Below are 18,865 nucleotides of genomic sequence, written 5' to 3' on the forward strand. Positions count from 1 at the left end.
GTATGCCTAAATAATAACTGATAGGTAATAACACTGCAGTGTGCTATACTGCTATGTGATGTGTTGTGTCTTGTGTAATATACTTTCATGTGGTACCTACGTTGTACGTATGTTGTTTAAAAGTGTTAAACTAAAAATCGTACATTACTATACAATATATAATTAATTAACTTATAAACCTATTTAAACCTTATCCGCACAAAGCTCCGAACGGTAGCTTTGATAAATAAACCCTCGCCCAAACGGTATATATATCTATTCGCCCAAACGGACTATAATTTGGGTCGATTCGCCCAAACAGTCTACGCTGGCAAATACGTTGCTGATCAAGATGAAGGACATTGGCATAAACCTGGTTAATATGAGAGGACAATGTATGAATTAATAACTATTAGGTTATATTTTTCTACATATTAGGTTATGTTATGTTTTATTTATAATAGTTTTTAGGCTATGATGGGGCGTGTTAAATGAGTGGAGAATTCAACGGCTGTGCTGCCAAAGTTCGAGAATTATATCCGGAAGCTATTTACGACCACTACGCTAATTATAATATGAATTTATCTATTACACATGCGTGCAAAATATCGTCCATCAGAAATTGATGAACAGTTTTCAATATGCGCTCGGTTTGTAGATACAATTGACGATGAATATATAATTTGAGAAGACTTTTTGTGTTTTATTCCTGTTGATGACGTTACCGGAAAGGGGTTTGCAAAAACAGGCGGTGGTCGTTTGTGCAAAGATAATAATTTTTACCGAAAAATTAAAAGTCTGTTTGGGCGAGTGGAATTATTTTTACCTGTTCGAGGCAAAAACCTAGATACGGATGATATCGTTGCTAATCATTATTTAACACTATTATTGAAAACAAGATTACGATTCAGTCATTCAAGTACAAGTTGTATGCCTAAATAATAACTGATAAGTAATAACACTGCAGAGTGCTATACTGCTATGTGATGTGTTGTGTCTTGTGTAATATACTTTCATGTGGTACGTTGTACTAGGCTATGGTGGGGCGTGTTAAATAAGTGAAAAATTCAACGGTTGTGCTGCCAAAGTTCGAGAATTATATGCGGAAGCTATTTACGACCACTGCGCTAATTATAATATGAATTTATCTATTACACATGCGTGCAAAATATCGTCCATCAGAAATTGCACAGGAACAATTAAAGAAGTTGTAATTTGTTTCGCCTATCCAATAATAAGGCAAGTCTAGTTTTAAAAGACAAAACTCAAGCGTCTTGCCCATGTACAAAACAAACGCATCTTCTTAAATTCTGTGAAATGAGATAGGTTAAGCATTTGGACTCACTCAGTTTGTTCAACGATGTATACGAACATAATATTATCTGCTCATCGTTGGAGTACCTGGATGAAAATAATTTGAAAACAGTCGGAGTCAAGAAGGCGGTTCAGAGGCATTTTTCCGTCGGTTCATATTTCTTTCTTTTTTGGAACACTTATCAATGACGATAAAAATAAGATTTCTTGAACACCGGGAACTATTTTCAAAAATTCATAATATTCTGCCGACTGAGTGTTTTGAGCTGATAACAGGCGAAATCAATGATCGGTAAATACTTTTGCAAAAGAAAGGCCAAATGACATCAAGGAATCTTCTGATGATTTTAAAGCTAAGATGACCATGTGGTGCAGGTAACAAAATATTTCTTATGTATAAAAATATTTTTTGTGATCTATATTAAAACATAAAATGCATTGTTGTTTCAGGCATTGTTTAAGTATCCCAAAGAATAAATGGCCAAAGACATTTACTGACACTCTCAACAATTGTGATTCTGTATTGTATCAATCAATACATCGATTTTTGCAGATCGGTGCAACTCTTCCCCTTTCTGTGGCAATAAGTCCCGAAATTTTTTCCTGCGTGGTCCTTACTGGTTATTGATGCTGTATAGGGTGGGTGAAATATTTTACTAGCCTAATATGAATACATGTATGCAATCTCCGAGTTCCTTAAGAAGCCGTTGGCTGTCAGTGCCACCGGTTGTACACTTGTACGTAACTTTTTGTCCTTTCCCAGCAGTTGAGCTTGCCACGACGTCACGTCCGCTCGCCGCCGCCACTGCCACAACCTCGTGTGATCACGAGATCGTTTTTTGTGGTGAGCGGTTGGCCGTTGCTGTGATCAGCCGGCAGCCATCAGCCAAATTAACGGCAATAATTTTATTATTTTCTGGTTTGTTCCGTATTACGGTTTTGCGGAACGCAACGTTGTTTCCGTCATCGTCTGTGCATGCCACGGCCAAAATAAATATTGTTCTTATTATATATGTATAGATACTCTGGGTAAGCTTCTCCCGTCTCAAACATCTCGCAAGTCGTTGCTGCTAACCGCCCTAATCGTAGGAGCGGCTTCGGCGCAACGGGTATCTTCTAGATATTATGTATCCGATAGTTAAATAGCAGTACATTATTTATTACGTATGCGTACGTATGTATATAGATAAGCATAATACACATAACTCATTATAGCATGCATGTATATATATGACATAATAGGTATTTAAATTTAAATAATATTATTTATTAAGTATAACAGTTTAACTATCATTTTCGATGATCATAGTACCTATACTTATGATTTAAGTATATTCGGTAGATCGATAAGTCGAGTAATATTCGATTAATCAGCGGTGTTTTCATACAAAACAGGTCAAATAAACCTATTAATCGTTGTAAAAATTAATTGATTTAAATAATAGATGAGATCTATAAAATATTATATTATGTATGTGGGTATATATATATTTTGTAAACATGAACAAATTATTTAAAACAAACATAATGTACGTTGGATTATGACTTCATTGTGCACAAAAACAGATAGTGACAATTCAGTTCCTTTCTTGAGGGTCAAGGGTTAGGTGCATTCACACCTGTATGTTCACCTTCATCAAGCTTTTTAAAATTAGTACATTACACACAAATTATTATTTAATATTTTATTCATAATTTTACATACACGTATGATAATATTAGGAGTTAGGATTTACAGTTTAAAAAAAAGACCATATTTTATACGTTCATGGGGCCTAACCCCCCAAAGCCTCTAGAGTCTAAAGGTACCGTATTAATCCGGGCTTGCAGGACAGGTACTTGAAATATTTTGATTGTTAGTATTTATTTTATTTATTTATAATTTAAAATTATAGCTCGTTGCTATGCAATTAACGTTTCACATAATATATCTATAAAACTATGGAAATTCTCTCCAAGCATTGAGATCCAAGTTTAATAAATGCTCTTGGCATTTCACCATTTGTGAATATCTGAAACATACAATAATTAACAATCAGTATTTTTTACTTTGCCCCTTATCAATTCAAAAAGTTGAAGAAATAAAAAATAATAAACATAAAATAACTCAAGTTATATTTAAAATATATCGCTTCGCTCATAATCTAATATTGAATATTTTTGTTACTCTACACAGCACATGCAACCAAAAATATTATATATTTACCTTGATGGCTGAAAAATATTAATTGGTACTTCATCCAATTCAGTTGTGGCACATATTACGTGACCAAGATCGATGTTTCTCAAAGTTCTCAATTGAGCTAATAATATCATAAACAAATATATTGTTATAGCAATATAATTGATGTTCATAATCATAAACCTAAAAAAAATAAGTACAAATGACTGTATCTACACATACCTGGAGAATAGCTTCCCGGTTGACCTTTCACATCAAAAAAGAAACGATCACTGAATCGAATACGGTAAAATACATCAGCTAAGATGCATTGAGCAGTTGGACCCACCGTTCCACCATCGACTGGTGGTTCGAGTAAAGCTCCCACGAGTAGATCAATGTCATAAACAGTTGCGTACAGTTCTTTCAGTGTTTCAACATCCTATAACCATGGTTGATAACTATTACAATTCAATACAAATTTAGAGTTAAGTAAAGATCAAATATTTGATAACACAGTAACTTACGATGTAAATAAACACTTCATAGTTTTAAAATAATTTAAGTACAATATAAAAATAAAATAACCTTTGGTATTGTACCTAAGTATGAAAATATTACTATAGTTTTAGGTAATTTTGATGTAATAATAGTAAGTGTTAATTTAAAAAATCAGACAAGAACAAAATATTAAATTTTTGTATTTTCTAACTTCCTAATAAACAACATAATTATTATTACCCAGTATCGTTTTTGAGAGAAAAAAATGTATCGACTTACGTCATATGGTAAAAAATTTAATAATCCTTCAAATGAACAGATTTCTGGTAAACCACACCATTCTCTCATCTTAATATAATGCGGCACGCCTACATCACGCCCTCTCTGAATGTCCACTGCAAGCAAATCTTGATCACCAGTTATATGATTATGGAACATGAAATTTGATAACTATAACAATAAATCTAAATATTTATATCGTAACAAAAAAAAATTTTGATCTTAGATTGTTTCACTGTCAGTAGTATAAAATAACCGAGTCATGGCTTGTGCCGGTCGTTTTTAAAATATAAACCTGCAGACCACTTTACTATTTTCAAATACAACAACGAAAATATTAAATCGAAACTTAATTTATGGATAATGTGTGTTATTTTATAACAGTATAAGATGTGATTGTGTAATAAATAATAATTAAAATAAATAACATAGACCGAAATTTGATTTATCGATGCTACAGTTATACATTTTTCAATACAACTTTATTTTTGTACTGCATAAATTGAAAACGTACAACACAAATACAATTGATGAATACTATTTTATAGATTAGACAATTTTTTTAAGTGAAACTCAAAGTAAAAGTACAAGTAAGTAACTTACTTAAAATACTTTTAACAATAAAATTTAATTTATTTGCATATATATTATATATATATTTATAGTGTAATATTTTTTATTTAATGAATTCTATGTTATCAGTTTTAATAGATTATTTTTTTGAAATATAAGTCCGTATTAAAAAAATTGTAAATATTTTATACGTACAAAATGCAAATAGTTAATATTCGAAGCCAATAATAAGTGTGTATTTCAATTTTAAATTACAATTAAAATACTTGATTACGAAAGTATTAAAAATAGCCTCGGATACCAATAAAATTATTTAATAGGTATTACCTGTTTAGGTACTTGACTCAATGTTTTTCAAACGCAATCTGAATACAATATATTGTATTATACCACTATGAATTATCATAATATCGCTTTACATATTATATTTTATTTATACTATAAAATATTATAATATATGATATTATCATATTATGTTGTTATGATATTATGTTATCATATTATATGATAACATTACCATTTTTAATAAGTTAGCGAACTATTTAAGAAAATTAAGTACTAGGTACTTACTAGATAGTTATAAGATGGGGTATATAAACGGCCTGCTGATGCAGTCATGCCTCTGACTATTTCATCAAGATTTGAACCCTCTACTAAGGGATCAGATATCGACATCCATTCGTTAAGTTTGACTGAATCGACTGTCTCATAATTTTTGTCTACGTAACTGTCAATAAAACAACGTTATAAATACAATTAAAATAAAAATAATACTTAATGATAAGATTTCACTACAAATAGGAATAGTTTACTTGTAAAGCGAAGCCACTGTGTTATGTGGCACTCGGAAAGCACCACCTGAAAATTCTATAGACAATTGTGGCATGAGTAACGGATTGTATTTTGTCCTTATGTTATTACTTAGATCCAAACCGACGCGATTTGTAAATGATTCACCTGTGTATATTATATTTATAAGGTTCATTAATCGTATTTTTGGAGTTTAAACAGCAATAACACTTTTCTTATTAGATATACATTTATAACGTTTCTAACATATTATTTTTACAATAACGTCAATAACTATATTACAGTTAAAGGAAATCTACGAAACATATTATTGACGAATAATAATAATCTTAAATAGGTATACGAAATCTCAAATAGGGAATATTACAATCGTATTAACATTAACAGTAACCACTAAATAATTAGGTAGGTAGCTGATCTTAAGCAAAATCGGTTTATAGTATATATGGTTTTTAATTATTTCAATGATTTAGAATATTAAACAGTCTTGTGTTAGAGCTTAGTCGAGTATTGAGGTTAGTGAGTTTAATCAAAAGTTCTACGTTTAGTATTTGAGTCAAAGACTTTTTTATGTAGATTTAACTCCGAATATCTTCTAATCTGTAAATATATATATATATATATATGTATTGCCACATGTTTATCACTTGAGAACGGCTCGTCCGATTTCGCAGAATTCTTTTTTGTTGTGTTCGTCATTGACAATGTTTGTTTTGGATATTCTACTGGAAAAAGTCGAAAATTTGGATGTTTTTGACAGTGGCGCCAACGCGTCATCTATACAGCAAAATTAAATTTTAAAATACACCTGTATAGAGCAAAAGCGTGGCACATTCCCGTAAAAAAAATAAAATTTCACGGTTTTAACGCATCCCTTACAACACAACCTTACTTTTTCACAAAATGATAAAACGTTAAAACTTGAAATTTAGAATTGTGCTTTCTATAATGCTCTAGATGTGCAATAAGAAAGGATTTTAAATAATACGCATTTTAAAGATGTTGAACTTGATGGCTTTGATTCAACAAAAGGAAATCAAATATAAATAGTTGCATTTGGTTACAGGTTATAATAGTAATATATTCTATATTAGTATAAAAATCGCATAAAATGATTGCCCTATTATATAATATAATATGATATAATATGTTATACTCTTTTGAGCAATTAGGTAGGTACTTAAATAATATTCAAAAAATAAATACCAAGTAAAATAGGCAAGTAATCCCGATAAACAATTATCTGATTTAGTGCACCGACGAACTTTCGAGTTTCTTGATACAACACTTCGTCAGACCATTGAGGATTTAATTGATGCAACATGTCAGCCACAACATTATGAAACCGAGTAAACATAATACTATATGATGTGATCCCAAAGTGTTGATTTATTCTTGGATCTCCTACAAAAAGAAAATGTTTATAATTTATTTTTTTAAACAAAATTAATAATACCTACAACATTTTATTTAATTATTTCTTATTTTCTTATCAATTTATTTAAAGATAAACATCAGTTTGTTCATTAAAAAATTAAAGGTAATTTTAATTTGATTTTTGATAAAAAAAAATTTAAAAAAATTCTTTAAAAACGGGAAAAAATGTGGTGAGCAAACTAATGTGGAAAGTTATGGTACATATTTTAACAGTCTTCAAGGCACTAAAAAATTATAGTTATTGGAACATAAATCAGCGTATATACGATTACCAGCTTCAAAACATACGCCCACGTTTTCCCTTCCGTTGCATAATAATGAACCGTTTCTTTTCTTTAGAGGACAATACTCGTTTTCATTTATGACCTCAGTTATCAATCTCCCGCCATTAAAAGATCTAATTGAATTTGCCTTGACTAATTTGTGTCCGTACAACTGTGATGAGTCAAAGAATGATGTCGCCTGATTCATCTGCGAAAGAATTATCAAATATACCTATAATGTTGTAGACAAAATATGCCAGTACCTTAATTTACAGTCATCAGGAACTGTCGTTTTTTTATTTTCACCTAGGTATAAGAACTTATACACAGTGCTCGACTTTTCAAAAGGCTACATTGGCGGAATCGATAGGTGGGGGGACCTAACCTAACCTAACCTAACCTAACCAATGGGGGGATTGGGGCTTCCCACACCCCAATAAACCTCTTTGAATCGTATTAAAAATATTTATTAATAATCAGTTTAAAAATAAAAAAATACAAGTTAATAATATAAGACATAGGTAATTATGAATGTGCCTATGTGCCTATTCCAACAAAAACACTCCACCACACCCCATATAAAAAAAAACGCTAAGTAGTTTTATTCTTAAGAGTTGTGATATCATTTTATTGATAGTTAAGTCTTTGAACTATAGATATCATTTATGTTAAAATAATCTGCTAAAAAATTGAACTTAACTATAATCCGTTCTTCTGTGCCTTCCCCCCCCCCCCCCAACCTCACACAAGTTGAACACTGCTCCTACCAATAATATATGCCCCATAGTAAAATAAATAACTTTAATCACAATAATATCATAAAATGTACTTAGTAATATTATAGGCTGACACAGACCATCTTCGGTCAGGATCCTTTAAAACATTAATACAAACAATCGTTACTATACCTAAGTCGGTACTAATAACTAATAGATGGACAAATGGACACAATAATGGGGATATAAGGTTTTCTAAACTTATGTTTAGAAAACTAACATTACAATATTTAATATAAAGAACCAAAACCTCACATTTAAACAAGTATTCGTATCTAGATATATAAAGAACATAGTAAGTATTTGTTTTCATTGATAAGAATTACAAATTAGCACTCACTGGAATTTGAGGAGTTATTGAACAGTTGAAATTATGAGCAGCAGTCATTGCACGTCTAAATTCCATACATGTCTGTCCATGACTACCATGAACTGGATCATTAGTTGGTACCTCAATAGCTAATTGACATTGGTATGGGCTATTACTGTTGATCTCATTAATCGGGGTGGAACAACACCTCTCTGGCCCTGATCACATTATCAACAATAACATTGTATTTTGAGTTTTGATATACGTAACGTCACCTAAGAACCATCATGGCGAATCTCAAAAAATTTAAATATGCGTTTTATAAAACAATAGATTCGTATTTTTTAGACACGGAGACCAAGTGATTCGTTTCGATATTTGACCGTTAGGTTCGCTGTGCAAATTCAAAATGTCATCATGGCCTATCTAATATCGTTTGTTATTAGTGGTATCATGGCTTATATAAAATTTTTATTAGTGGTATCATAGGTGGTATCATGGCCTATCTAAAATTGTTATCAGTGGTATCATGGCCAATCTAAAAATATTGGAACTGCCACTAATAATAGAGAGCCGTCAACAGCAAACAACTCGATGAAATTAGTGTTACTAATATTATGATTATTATTGACAGTACGATGAAACGTTTTAGAGTTAATTAATGTCAAAAGGTATACCAACATTCAAATTTCCTAACAAAAAAACAGTTTTTTGTTCACCCTAAAAAGTTGGGAAAACTGAGATTGGCTATAGATTGGCGATGTTCATAGGTGACAATAAGTAAAATAACAAACCTAGCTAGACCATAAAATGTACGTATAACATTATAACATTGAAGCTGAAAATATTGTAAATTATATTAATTGATCACTGATCTGACACTGTGTCACTGTTTCCATATTTCATAAGTGTGTGAGCCTATACTAGTGTAGCAGTGTGTACATAACGGAATCATTTAATGTTTACAAATGGCCAATGTTGTATATAACGATTTCGGTTTTTTCAAGTATATTCTCCGATTCTGATGTTACCCATTTTTTGATTGATTCAACCAAATTTTATTGAAAATATGTTTATGACATTAGGTAATGCGTTCGTGATAAGTAGATACACAGTTACAAACGCTACATGTATATATTTATTTTAAATTCTGAGCAGAGCGGTGGTTGTATTGATAGGTACTATGTTTTGTTTTGTGTGTGTCGTAAGTTATGACTCATAACTCAGCAGTCTTCACATTTTGGTGTAGAAAATATGCTTCAATCATCAACATTGGGGATGATTTTTGGTAGCACATTTGATCTAGTTGGTACATTTCTAGTTGGTCAAAACAAGGTTAGGTTAGGTTAATATAAATAAAACCGATATCTAAAATTGAGAATCGTTTTTTCTTACACAATTATTTATAATTTTTCAAATTTAACACATTCGTTACAATGACCTACTAAAAGACGGGACTCACTCAAAACCTACTTTATTATAGCAGAGATACTTCCACAGTAGTTTACACTTAACCTAGGTTTAACCCAATTAGTTTTACATTCTAATTGAAAATTAAATTGGTTATAATGTTCAAAATTCATTTTTACCTGAAGAATCTGGTGGTAGGAGAGTGATGTCATGAGTGGCCCATTGACCAAATTGACTTAGATGATAATTGTTTAAGTCTGGGAAATCCTGGGATTTTTCCAAAAATAATAACAACTGTACTTTTCGAGGTATGGGCAACAGCGATCCATCAAGCTGTTTCCGAACTTCATGATCACCTAACGAAGCAAATAAATAAAATAAAATGTTAATTATATTTATAAAATACCAGCTGATCGGACTTGATTGCTCATTAAAAATGCCAACTCTATATGAATAATATGTTTTATTTTATAATTTAAAGGCAATCAATAATTATTATTATAATGGCTTTAAAACCCGGCAACCATTTATAAACGAAAATTTCCATCGGAAATCTCAAAATCCCTATTTGAGCACCCCCGGGGTTGATCCTCACCATTTCTAAATTAGCATATCTTCTGCCCATAGGTCTAATCTATTTCTGTACCAAATTTCATCAACATCGGTCCAGCCATTTAGGAACGCATAAAGGACACACAAACATAGACAGACAGATAAACATTCATTTTTATGTACAGAGTTAAATTATTAAGTTTATAATAAATTAGGTATCGGATGACATGTGCATGATTCCTCGATGATGTAAATCAGATTATGTAAGCTAAAAATCCATTATAATATTAGTATAATAATATAAGAACAAACAATTAAAATGCATTATTATTTTATTATTTTAATATCTAGATATATAAAACTGAAATCAAGCAAATTGTATTAATTGATCATATTAATCCTCTGAAGGTGGAATTAAGTAAAAATGACAAACTTTGTACAATTTTGATACTTTAGAGTTAAATCATACACTTACGTACAAACAGCACGGGGTCCGCGATCTACCGCAGGTAGATAGCCTACCTGATAATATACTGCTGCGAATCAGAATTTTTATTCCGGGCAACAGAAAAGTTAAGATAAATTTTGAACACCATACACCATACACCGAATATTAAATAACGAATTGAACAAAGTTTGAGTCATATAGAATTGGTACATTTAACGGGCAACGAAGTGCCAGCGGGAATGCGGGATCAGCTAGTATACATATAAAAATGAAATTTTGTCCGTCTGTCCATCGTGTATTCCTAAACAGATCATCCGATTGCGATGATATTTGGTACAGAAATATATTAGACCTCGGGGAAGAAGATATGGTATATTTTGTAGGAAAGGTAAATAAGAAGTCCACAGGGGAGGTTATCAATCAGGGATTTTGAAATTTTTGTTTATAAATGGTTGCTATTGGTTTTAATAATAGTTATTATTATTAATACGATAAGCCTGAGTATTTTAGTACAGAATGTATCGAGTTGGAACCACGGTTTCGGTGGACCAATTTTTTGCATTGTTATTTTTTTTCTTTATCTATGCATACAGATGTTTGGTTTTATTTTATTCATCGGATTTTAGTACGGTTATGTTTGGTTAGGATTTTGTATTAATCCGCCGTAGTTTATGAATTAACTAAAAACGACAAACTTGGTATAACTTTGATACTTTAGAGTTAAATTATACACTTACGTCACGCCACGCGGGGTCCGCGAACCGCGATTGGGGACGTAATGGCTATAAATTAAAATATAATATAATTTACACTTAAAAAGACATTGCTTCCACAGATGTTACACCCGAAAGGAGTTGAAAAATCACAATTTTTTTCCCTCCAGCGACGGGTAATTCAGCTAGTATTTAATAAAATGTATTCGTTTTAATATTTATAATTTCCAAGCACTATTTTTAATTTTTATTACAGGGTATTTGTTATTAAAAATTATTTTATGGTAGCATACATATATAATGTAGATATAGTACCTATATTAAATTAACAAACTAATTCGTAGATAAAGCATAATAATACTTAATATCGGCGTAATATTAATGGATGACGAAATAAATAGTAAATTATGATCTTTATTGATTTAAAATTTTTCAAACAAGACCTACCAATGATTCAATATTTTAATATTCTCAACTGAGAAGCTGATATAAATTCCACAAATGTTATATACTAAAAAATTATATTAAAATATTAAGAAATATTTACATAGAAATAATTAAATTGTTATAATAAGTATTACCACGAATAAATTCCATAATAATTATTTATATTATGGTCAACAACAATAAGAGAAAAAACAAAAAAATACATAAAATTAATAATTATTAAGAGCTTAGGTTATATATTATTTTTATTTTATTTATTTTACTTAAGCCCTGCGACTAAGGCCATTAGCTGTATGGGTTATGAACTGTGGTAGGGACTAGGGGTAAGGTTGGTACGGTAGGTTGTTTTTACGATTGTTTTGCGGTTGTTACAGTATGTAGCAAACACGTGTATGTGTGACAAGGTTTTTAACTACTATGAACCCGAGTGGTCACCCATCCAGGAGCTAGTAGCTGTGGCCGTTACTTACTCCCAGTCCTCTTCCGCGACTGGTAGCAGCCAACGCGCCACACCAAGCCATGAAATATATTATTATGTATGTTTATTCTATTAAATAATTGTTTACTGAATTTAAAAACGGATCCATTCCCACATTAAATGTTCTAAAAACAAATGCGTCGTATTGTTCCTTTCATCCATAATAAGAATTATAGGTACGACTATGCAAAATTAAATTCGTTCGAAATGGATATCCCAAATCCTAACCATTACCATTTATCTATAGATTATAGTTAGGTACTTTAATGGTAAGAAACTAACGAAAGTAACATAATATGTTCTCTTTATGTTGACTAAGTAAATACAAATATGACCGATCAATATAATATATAATATAGACCGTAGAGGTATTTGAAACTAGTGGAGTAACCCTTCTTTACATAATTCATAATAGATAAACCTAACAAACAGAAACACACTATAACTCATCATATTATATTCGCCATAATATATTAAACATTTCTCATTTAGCTAAGAATTAAAAGTCCAAACTTTCAGTACCGTTATACATATATTACATGCAAATGATTGTCCATCTCCATTGAAAATGATTGTTTCTCATGTATATGTTTTAGTATTTTGAAAAACTGTTCACTGTCCAAACTCACCATCATTATAAGCAGCTTCAGAAAGTCTGATGTATGGAGTTTCAGACGACCCCCACAACGGGTTCTTTAGGTTATTACATGAGCCATTTGCTGTCCTATAAATAGCATTTCGATTGCAGGTCACTGTGGGCGCACACTTGTCATAATATATGCTATTTGATTGAGGACCATCTCCGTGATAAATCACAAAGTCTTCATTGGCAGTCTACATGTTAAATAATACCAATAAGTTTAAGTATTCAAAATTCAAATAGATTTACTTTTTATCTTTTTATATTAAAATAATATCTAGATCTACCCATTACCCACGTAATTGTAATTATAATGGTTCCACACTTGCATTGTTGCAATTTGTTTCACGTATTCAGTGATTTAACCAAATCCCATGTCCCCGTATCATATTTATTACTCACTCTTGTTAATATTTTAATATATTTTAAAAATAAACAGTTATTTAACTTGAGATTTTAAGCGTAGTGATGAATGTAATGACTATTGATCTTACAATAAACCCTATTATGTGTTAGTTTGTCATCAGTTATAATCTTTAGAAGCAATAACAGAGTTTCAATCATAAACTATGAATGGTTTCAGGTAGCAAATTGAATCTAGTTGGTACTCTGTGTGGTCAAATGTAAATTTCCAGTACTTATAAAAATAAATATGAAAAAAAACAGTCAATGTTACCTGCCAAGTGTGTAATTCTGGTTAGGTTAGTGGGAAACATAAGTCCAGACTTTTCGAAGCTGTTCCAAAGTTTAAAAAAAAATGAACAGATAATAGCGGATTGTATGAAGAGTGAGGTTCTCTGGGAATGAAACATTTAAGAGTGAGGACTGAGGAACCATAGGTAGACATTTTTATTGTATTTTTAATTTTTTGCCTAATTGATATAAATTTACAAATGGAAAGTACTAAATATCAGTTAATTGATTTTAAGTTGATTTATCGGTAAAATCTGCACAATTTCAACTAGTTAAGCCAAATAATTGTTTTGATCTAGTTACAATTTATTAATGTGACTAAAATTAGGACCCACAATTTTTTATTTCATCACTCCTTGTCACGAGAGTGTACGACTGGGCGGCGACCAAAATGTTTTCATTCTCACGCATCCCTACCACATTCGGACCACATGATAGTCGAAATTAGGCCTTAGGATGGTGGGAGACATACGCGTGGTGGTCGCACTGTCTTGTGGCATGGAGTATAGTGCAGTTAGGTATGTTAAGTTTCCAATATAAAATATTAAAATCTATTTATTGTGTACCTAATTACTTTTTACTTTTTAGTAAGTTAATATGCATTAATTACCACTTACTTTACAACTTATTGAAATTCCCAATATTGATATGAAACATAACCATACAAACAAATTTAACATCCTCGTGCAGTTGAATTTAAACCTTAGATATTAAGTAATTAATTAAATTAACATTTTTTATTAGAGTAAAAACACATAAGCATAATATATTATATTATAATACGTTAGAGATCTAAACATTTTCATTTTCATTTCACACGACATTGTGATTTTAGTTTCAGGAAAAAATTATCCACTTCTTTAATTTACAATAATATTGTATGGTGAATTAATCTTGATAGTGAAGGATATCAAATTTATTACTAACTTTTGTTAATATTTTAATATATTTTAAAAATAAACAGTTTTTTAACTTGAGATTTTAATTGGAGTGGTGTAAGTAATGACTATTATTCTTACTTCGTACGATGAACTCTATGTGTCTGACGTCTGTCATCATTTATCAGCTTTAGGAGCAATAACAATGTTTCAATCATAAACATAAGTGTGGTTTCGGGTAGCAAATTGAATCTAGTTGGTACTCCGTGTGTTCAAATGTAAATTTTCAGTACTTATAAAAATAAACATGAAAAAAAAACAGTCAATGTTACCTGTCAAGTGTGAAATTCTGGTTGGGTTAGTGGGGAACACAAGTCCAGACTTTTCGAAGCTGTTCCAAAGTTTCAAGAAAATGAACAGATAATATCGAATTGTATGAAGAGTGAGGTTCTCTGGGAATGGAGCATTTAAGAGTGAGAACTTAGGAAGCGTAAATATAAATATGAAAAAAAACAAAAAATATGGAAAATGGAAATAGGTAGATACAAAATGTTTACTCAAATGTCAGAACCCGTTTTTTGAAAATTATTTCTGTTTTTTTTTTCTAATTCAAAATTAATTAAAAGTACAAACTCGAAAATTGTGACATAATATGTTTTTTATAATATTCTGAGTTTTCTAGCTATTTATAGACATTTATTTATTTGGTATTAAACGGGCGAATGTCCATAAGAATAATATTACAATTTAAAATAATTCGTGAATACATGGAATTGAAATACAATAAAATAATATTGCTATAAAATATATTATAATGGGTGTAATTGTGAATTATGAATTAACAATGTACAATACAACCTGGAAGAGTATAGATTTGGTGAGTTGAATATTTCTATTTCCAGGTTGTTAATGGTTTTTATAATTATGTTACAGCCACTTAAGTAATTACTTTGTCAAAGAACATGTCCCGAATCCTATATCTCGCGTGTGTTAGACAAAGACAGAAAATAACGGCGGTGGAATCCCATTAAATGAAATTTGTTTTTGCACCCTGCATTACGAGTTTGAGGCTATGAGTATACTCATTAGATAAAGATAAATATCTTAATAAACCAGAACAGTCAATATATAACCAAGAGTGAAAAGCTTATATAGGAAACATAAGTCTTGACTTATTTGTCGCTGTTCCAACATGTTAAGGTTTAGAACCAATAATAGTGGATTGTGTAAAGAGTGAGGTTCTCTTGTAATGGAGCATTTAAGTGGGAGGAAGCGTTGACATTTTTGTTGTATTTTTTTCTAAGTTATTGCCGGATTAATAAGGAGACTATGGTATTAAATTCACAAATGGAACGTACCAAAGAGCAGTATATTGATTTTAAAGCATATTTATCGATGAATTCTGCACAATTTCAACTAATAAAGCCAAATAATTGATTTGATCTAGTAACAATTGTATTAATGTGACTAAGAGTAGGACTTAAGCCCCCAGTTGGGGAGTTAGGTGACCCCTCAAGCCCTTGTGTTGGGTAGTTAGCCCCAGGCCCCAGTTTCTTATTTTATTATTGCGTGGTCCTATTTTACAACTTTGGAAATAATAAAAATAACAATAATAATAATTATATTTTATCAATTATCCTTTTATAAATTCAAAAACATTCAATATTAATAATTTAACAATCACTAAGAAAAGCGGGCTCGTTACATTCGATCAAGCAATCAATCGTTTGGTTCCATCCGTAATTATATAAGTATACTGGCAGAATTACCCAGCTTCGCCAGTTGTCTATCACCAGTTCCTCTCCATTGCCGTCTAGAATATATTGCAAAAAATACCTTAGACTTATGAGATAAAATATTTAATATAGTATAATAGGTACCGTGATAATTGCAAGCCTTAAGCTATCATTATTTAGGCTCTACGTTGATCAGTCAGTGAGTCAGTCAGGACACGTTCGATTATATTATAATATTAAAGCCATCCCACCCGGCATTGTCCGTAAGACACGATTATGATTATGCGATCAGTATATTTCCAGACACCCACGAGGTGCGTACTTATTACGAATGTTTTATTAACTCGTTGTTTAAGATGTGCATGTGTAAGTTCCCGGGACGACGGTCGAAAAGTTAGAGTTAAGAATACCATTTGTATTAAGTTTTATGGTCTTGATCAAATATAATGTATAGGTCTAAAATTATATTAAATCATAACCAATAGCAACCTTACAATAAACAAAAATATATTATGACAGATGGCGCCACTGGAATATTTTGACTTCCAGATTTCCTACTTTTCCGGTGGATTTTACTAAAATTTTCTGTTTTGACAATAAATTACGAACACGACTAAAAAATAATCAGACAAATCGGTCCTGTAGCTTCTGAGGTTAGCCGTATCAAAGTATATAAGTACATAAGGTATATAAATAGTCACGTTTACATAGTTAAAAGATTACCTACGTCACAATATATTACAAATTTATAAAATAATTATTTTGTTTTTATATTTCAGTGGGTGTTTCATAATTATTTCCAAAACAACATTTAATTTAAATTATCTACCTACTGCAGTTAAGTAGGTTAGGTTAGGTTACCTATACATAAAACTACTTTTGTTTAAATAGTTAATACTAAAATCTATTTATTGGGTACTTAATTATTTTTTATTTAGTTAATAATGTATTAATTACCACTTACTTTACAACTTATTGAAATTCTCAACATTGATATGAAACATAACCAAACAAACAAATTTAACATCCTTGTACAAATGAATTTAAACCTTAGACATTAAGTAATTTAGTAAATAAATATTTTTCATTAGATAAAAAGCACACAAGCATGTAATACATAAAGAGTCTAAAATTGTTATTTTCATTTCACACGACAATGTGATTTTAGTATGAAGAAGTAATGATCCACTTCTTTAATTTTCAATAAATTGCGTGGTGAATTAAACTTGATAGTTAAGGCTCAAAGTTATGGAGGAGTGAAAGTGTCAAAGTGGGTAAACTCCCCTCACTCTGTAAAAACACTTCAAATACCCCTAAAGTCGCGAAACTGAAGTAAACCCAAATGGTTTAGTGGTTTGAAAATATGAATAAACCCTCTAAAACAGGAAGGAACAAACTATTAAACGATTTCGAAATATTTATTCTCGGATTTGTATATTTTTTATATCACGCTGAATTGGTAAACTATAATGATATTATAGTTTATACCAATGGGCAATAATTCGAATAACAATTGAGTTTTGTAACCAAAAGCCCACAATAATCATATAATTTATATAATTCTAATAATATAATTATTGCCGATAAACGGTGAAAAGAAATTGTTTAATGCTTTCTCTTGCAATAGCCACCCTGAGAGTTTTTCTTATTTGTGAAACTATACTCCATCAGTCCCTCAAATAATTTGTTAATTTTAGTTACGCCAATGTTAGTTTATTTCAAGTTACACGTCTGCAGACACTCATAAGTATAGTAACTTACACTTTTGTGTTGAGGTATATTAATTTAGAGAATCTATTACCACGATAAACTTTAGTGTGCGACATTTCCATCATTTCTATGTTCGTTGATAAATATTTATTTATTTGAGTATAAAGAAAAAATGTTTAATATATACAAATTTTGAAAAAGAATAATTCTTTTTTTAAAAAAAATATCAATATTAAACAAAATCTATATACCTAAACACAAAGCAGTAAGCACTATAGTAAAATGAGCTTCACTCAGAAATATGTTTTAACAGTTTTTACTACCCATAAAAATAATACATACCTACCTTAAACTGACAGTTTTTAGCTTGCCTATATTACCTGTAGAAAAATATCATAAATAACATTCAATCATATAATTTTATTAATACACGAATGGTATTAAATATAAATGAATGATTATATAACAGATTAATATACTACAGAGAGATGAATACAAAATTAATGCACTAATTACTACTGCTGTGATATTCTCTAGGTGTAATATTATATACTCGCTAAAAATAAATACCATAATATGCTAATGTCACGTAGTTTTATAAATATTATCTTATTGACAAGCAATCAAAATCATATGTTCCAACAAATACTTGCACATGTCAACCATGAATGTGTATGTTATGAACATGACGTCAACAGTGACATTTGACAAGTGTTATGATACGTTGGTAAAAAAAAAACAATAGAAAAACCTTTAG

At 30.5% G+C, this 18,865-nt stretch overlaps 1 protein-coding gene across 5 annotated transcripts; it reads right to left on the bottom strand.

Moving 5' to 3' along the window:
- Positions 1-3,040: 3,040 nt before the first annotated feature.
- On the bottom strand, positions 3,041-18,769 carry LOC132943284 (peroxidase-like). Of its 5 annotated transcripts, none has more exons than XM_061012214.1 (14): positions 18,451-18,769; positions 17,363-17,381; positions 14,402-14,486; positions 13,081-13,285; positions 9,993-10,169; positions 8,434-8,621; positions 7,327-7,525; positions 6,824-7,021; positions 5,620-5,764; positions 5,378-5,534; positions 4,235-4,405; positions 3,698-3,896; positions 3,500-3,596; positions 3,041-3,305 (listed from the first exon to the last, which is right to left on the bottom strand). In XM_061012214.1, the coding sequence occupies exons 3-14, from the start codon at positions 14,462-14,464 to the stop codon at positions 3,233-3,235; spliced, it is 1,872 nt and encodes a 623-aa protein (XP_060868197.1). In that variant the 5' UTR covers positions 14,465-14,486; positions 17,363-17,381; positions 18,451-18,769; the 3' UTR covers positions 3,041-3,232. The 5 variants fall into 5 exon arrangements, with proteins under 5 accessions (XP_060868197.1, XP_060868194.1, XP_060868195.1 ...); XM_061012211.1 differs by lacking the exons at positions 17,363-17,381; positions 18,451-18,769 and adding exons at positions 14,804-14,954; positions 16,432-16,442; XM_061012212.1 differs by lacking the exon at positions 17,363-17,381 and having other exon boundaries at positions 18,455-18,769.
- Between the last annotated feature and the right edge of the window lie 96 nt (positions 18,770-18,865).

The sequence above is a fragment of the Metopolophium dirhodum genome, chromosome 4 (assembly GCF_019925205.1).
Source record: "Metopolophium dirhodum isolate CAU chromosome 4, ASM1992520v1, whole genome shotgun sequence".
Classification (NCBI taxonomy): Eukaryota; Metazoa; Arthropoda; class Insecta; order Hemiptera; family Aphididae; genus Metopolophium; species Metopolophium dirhodum.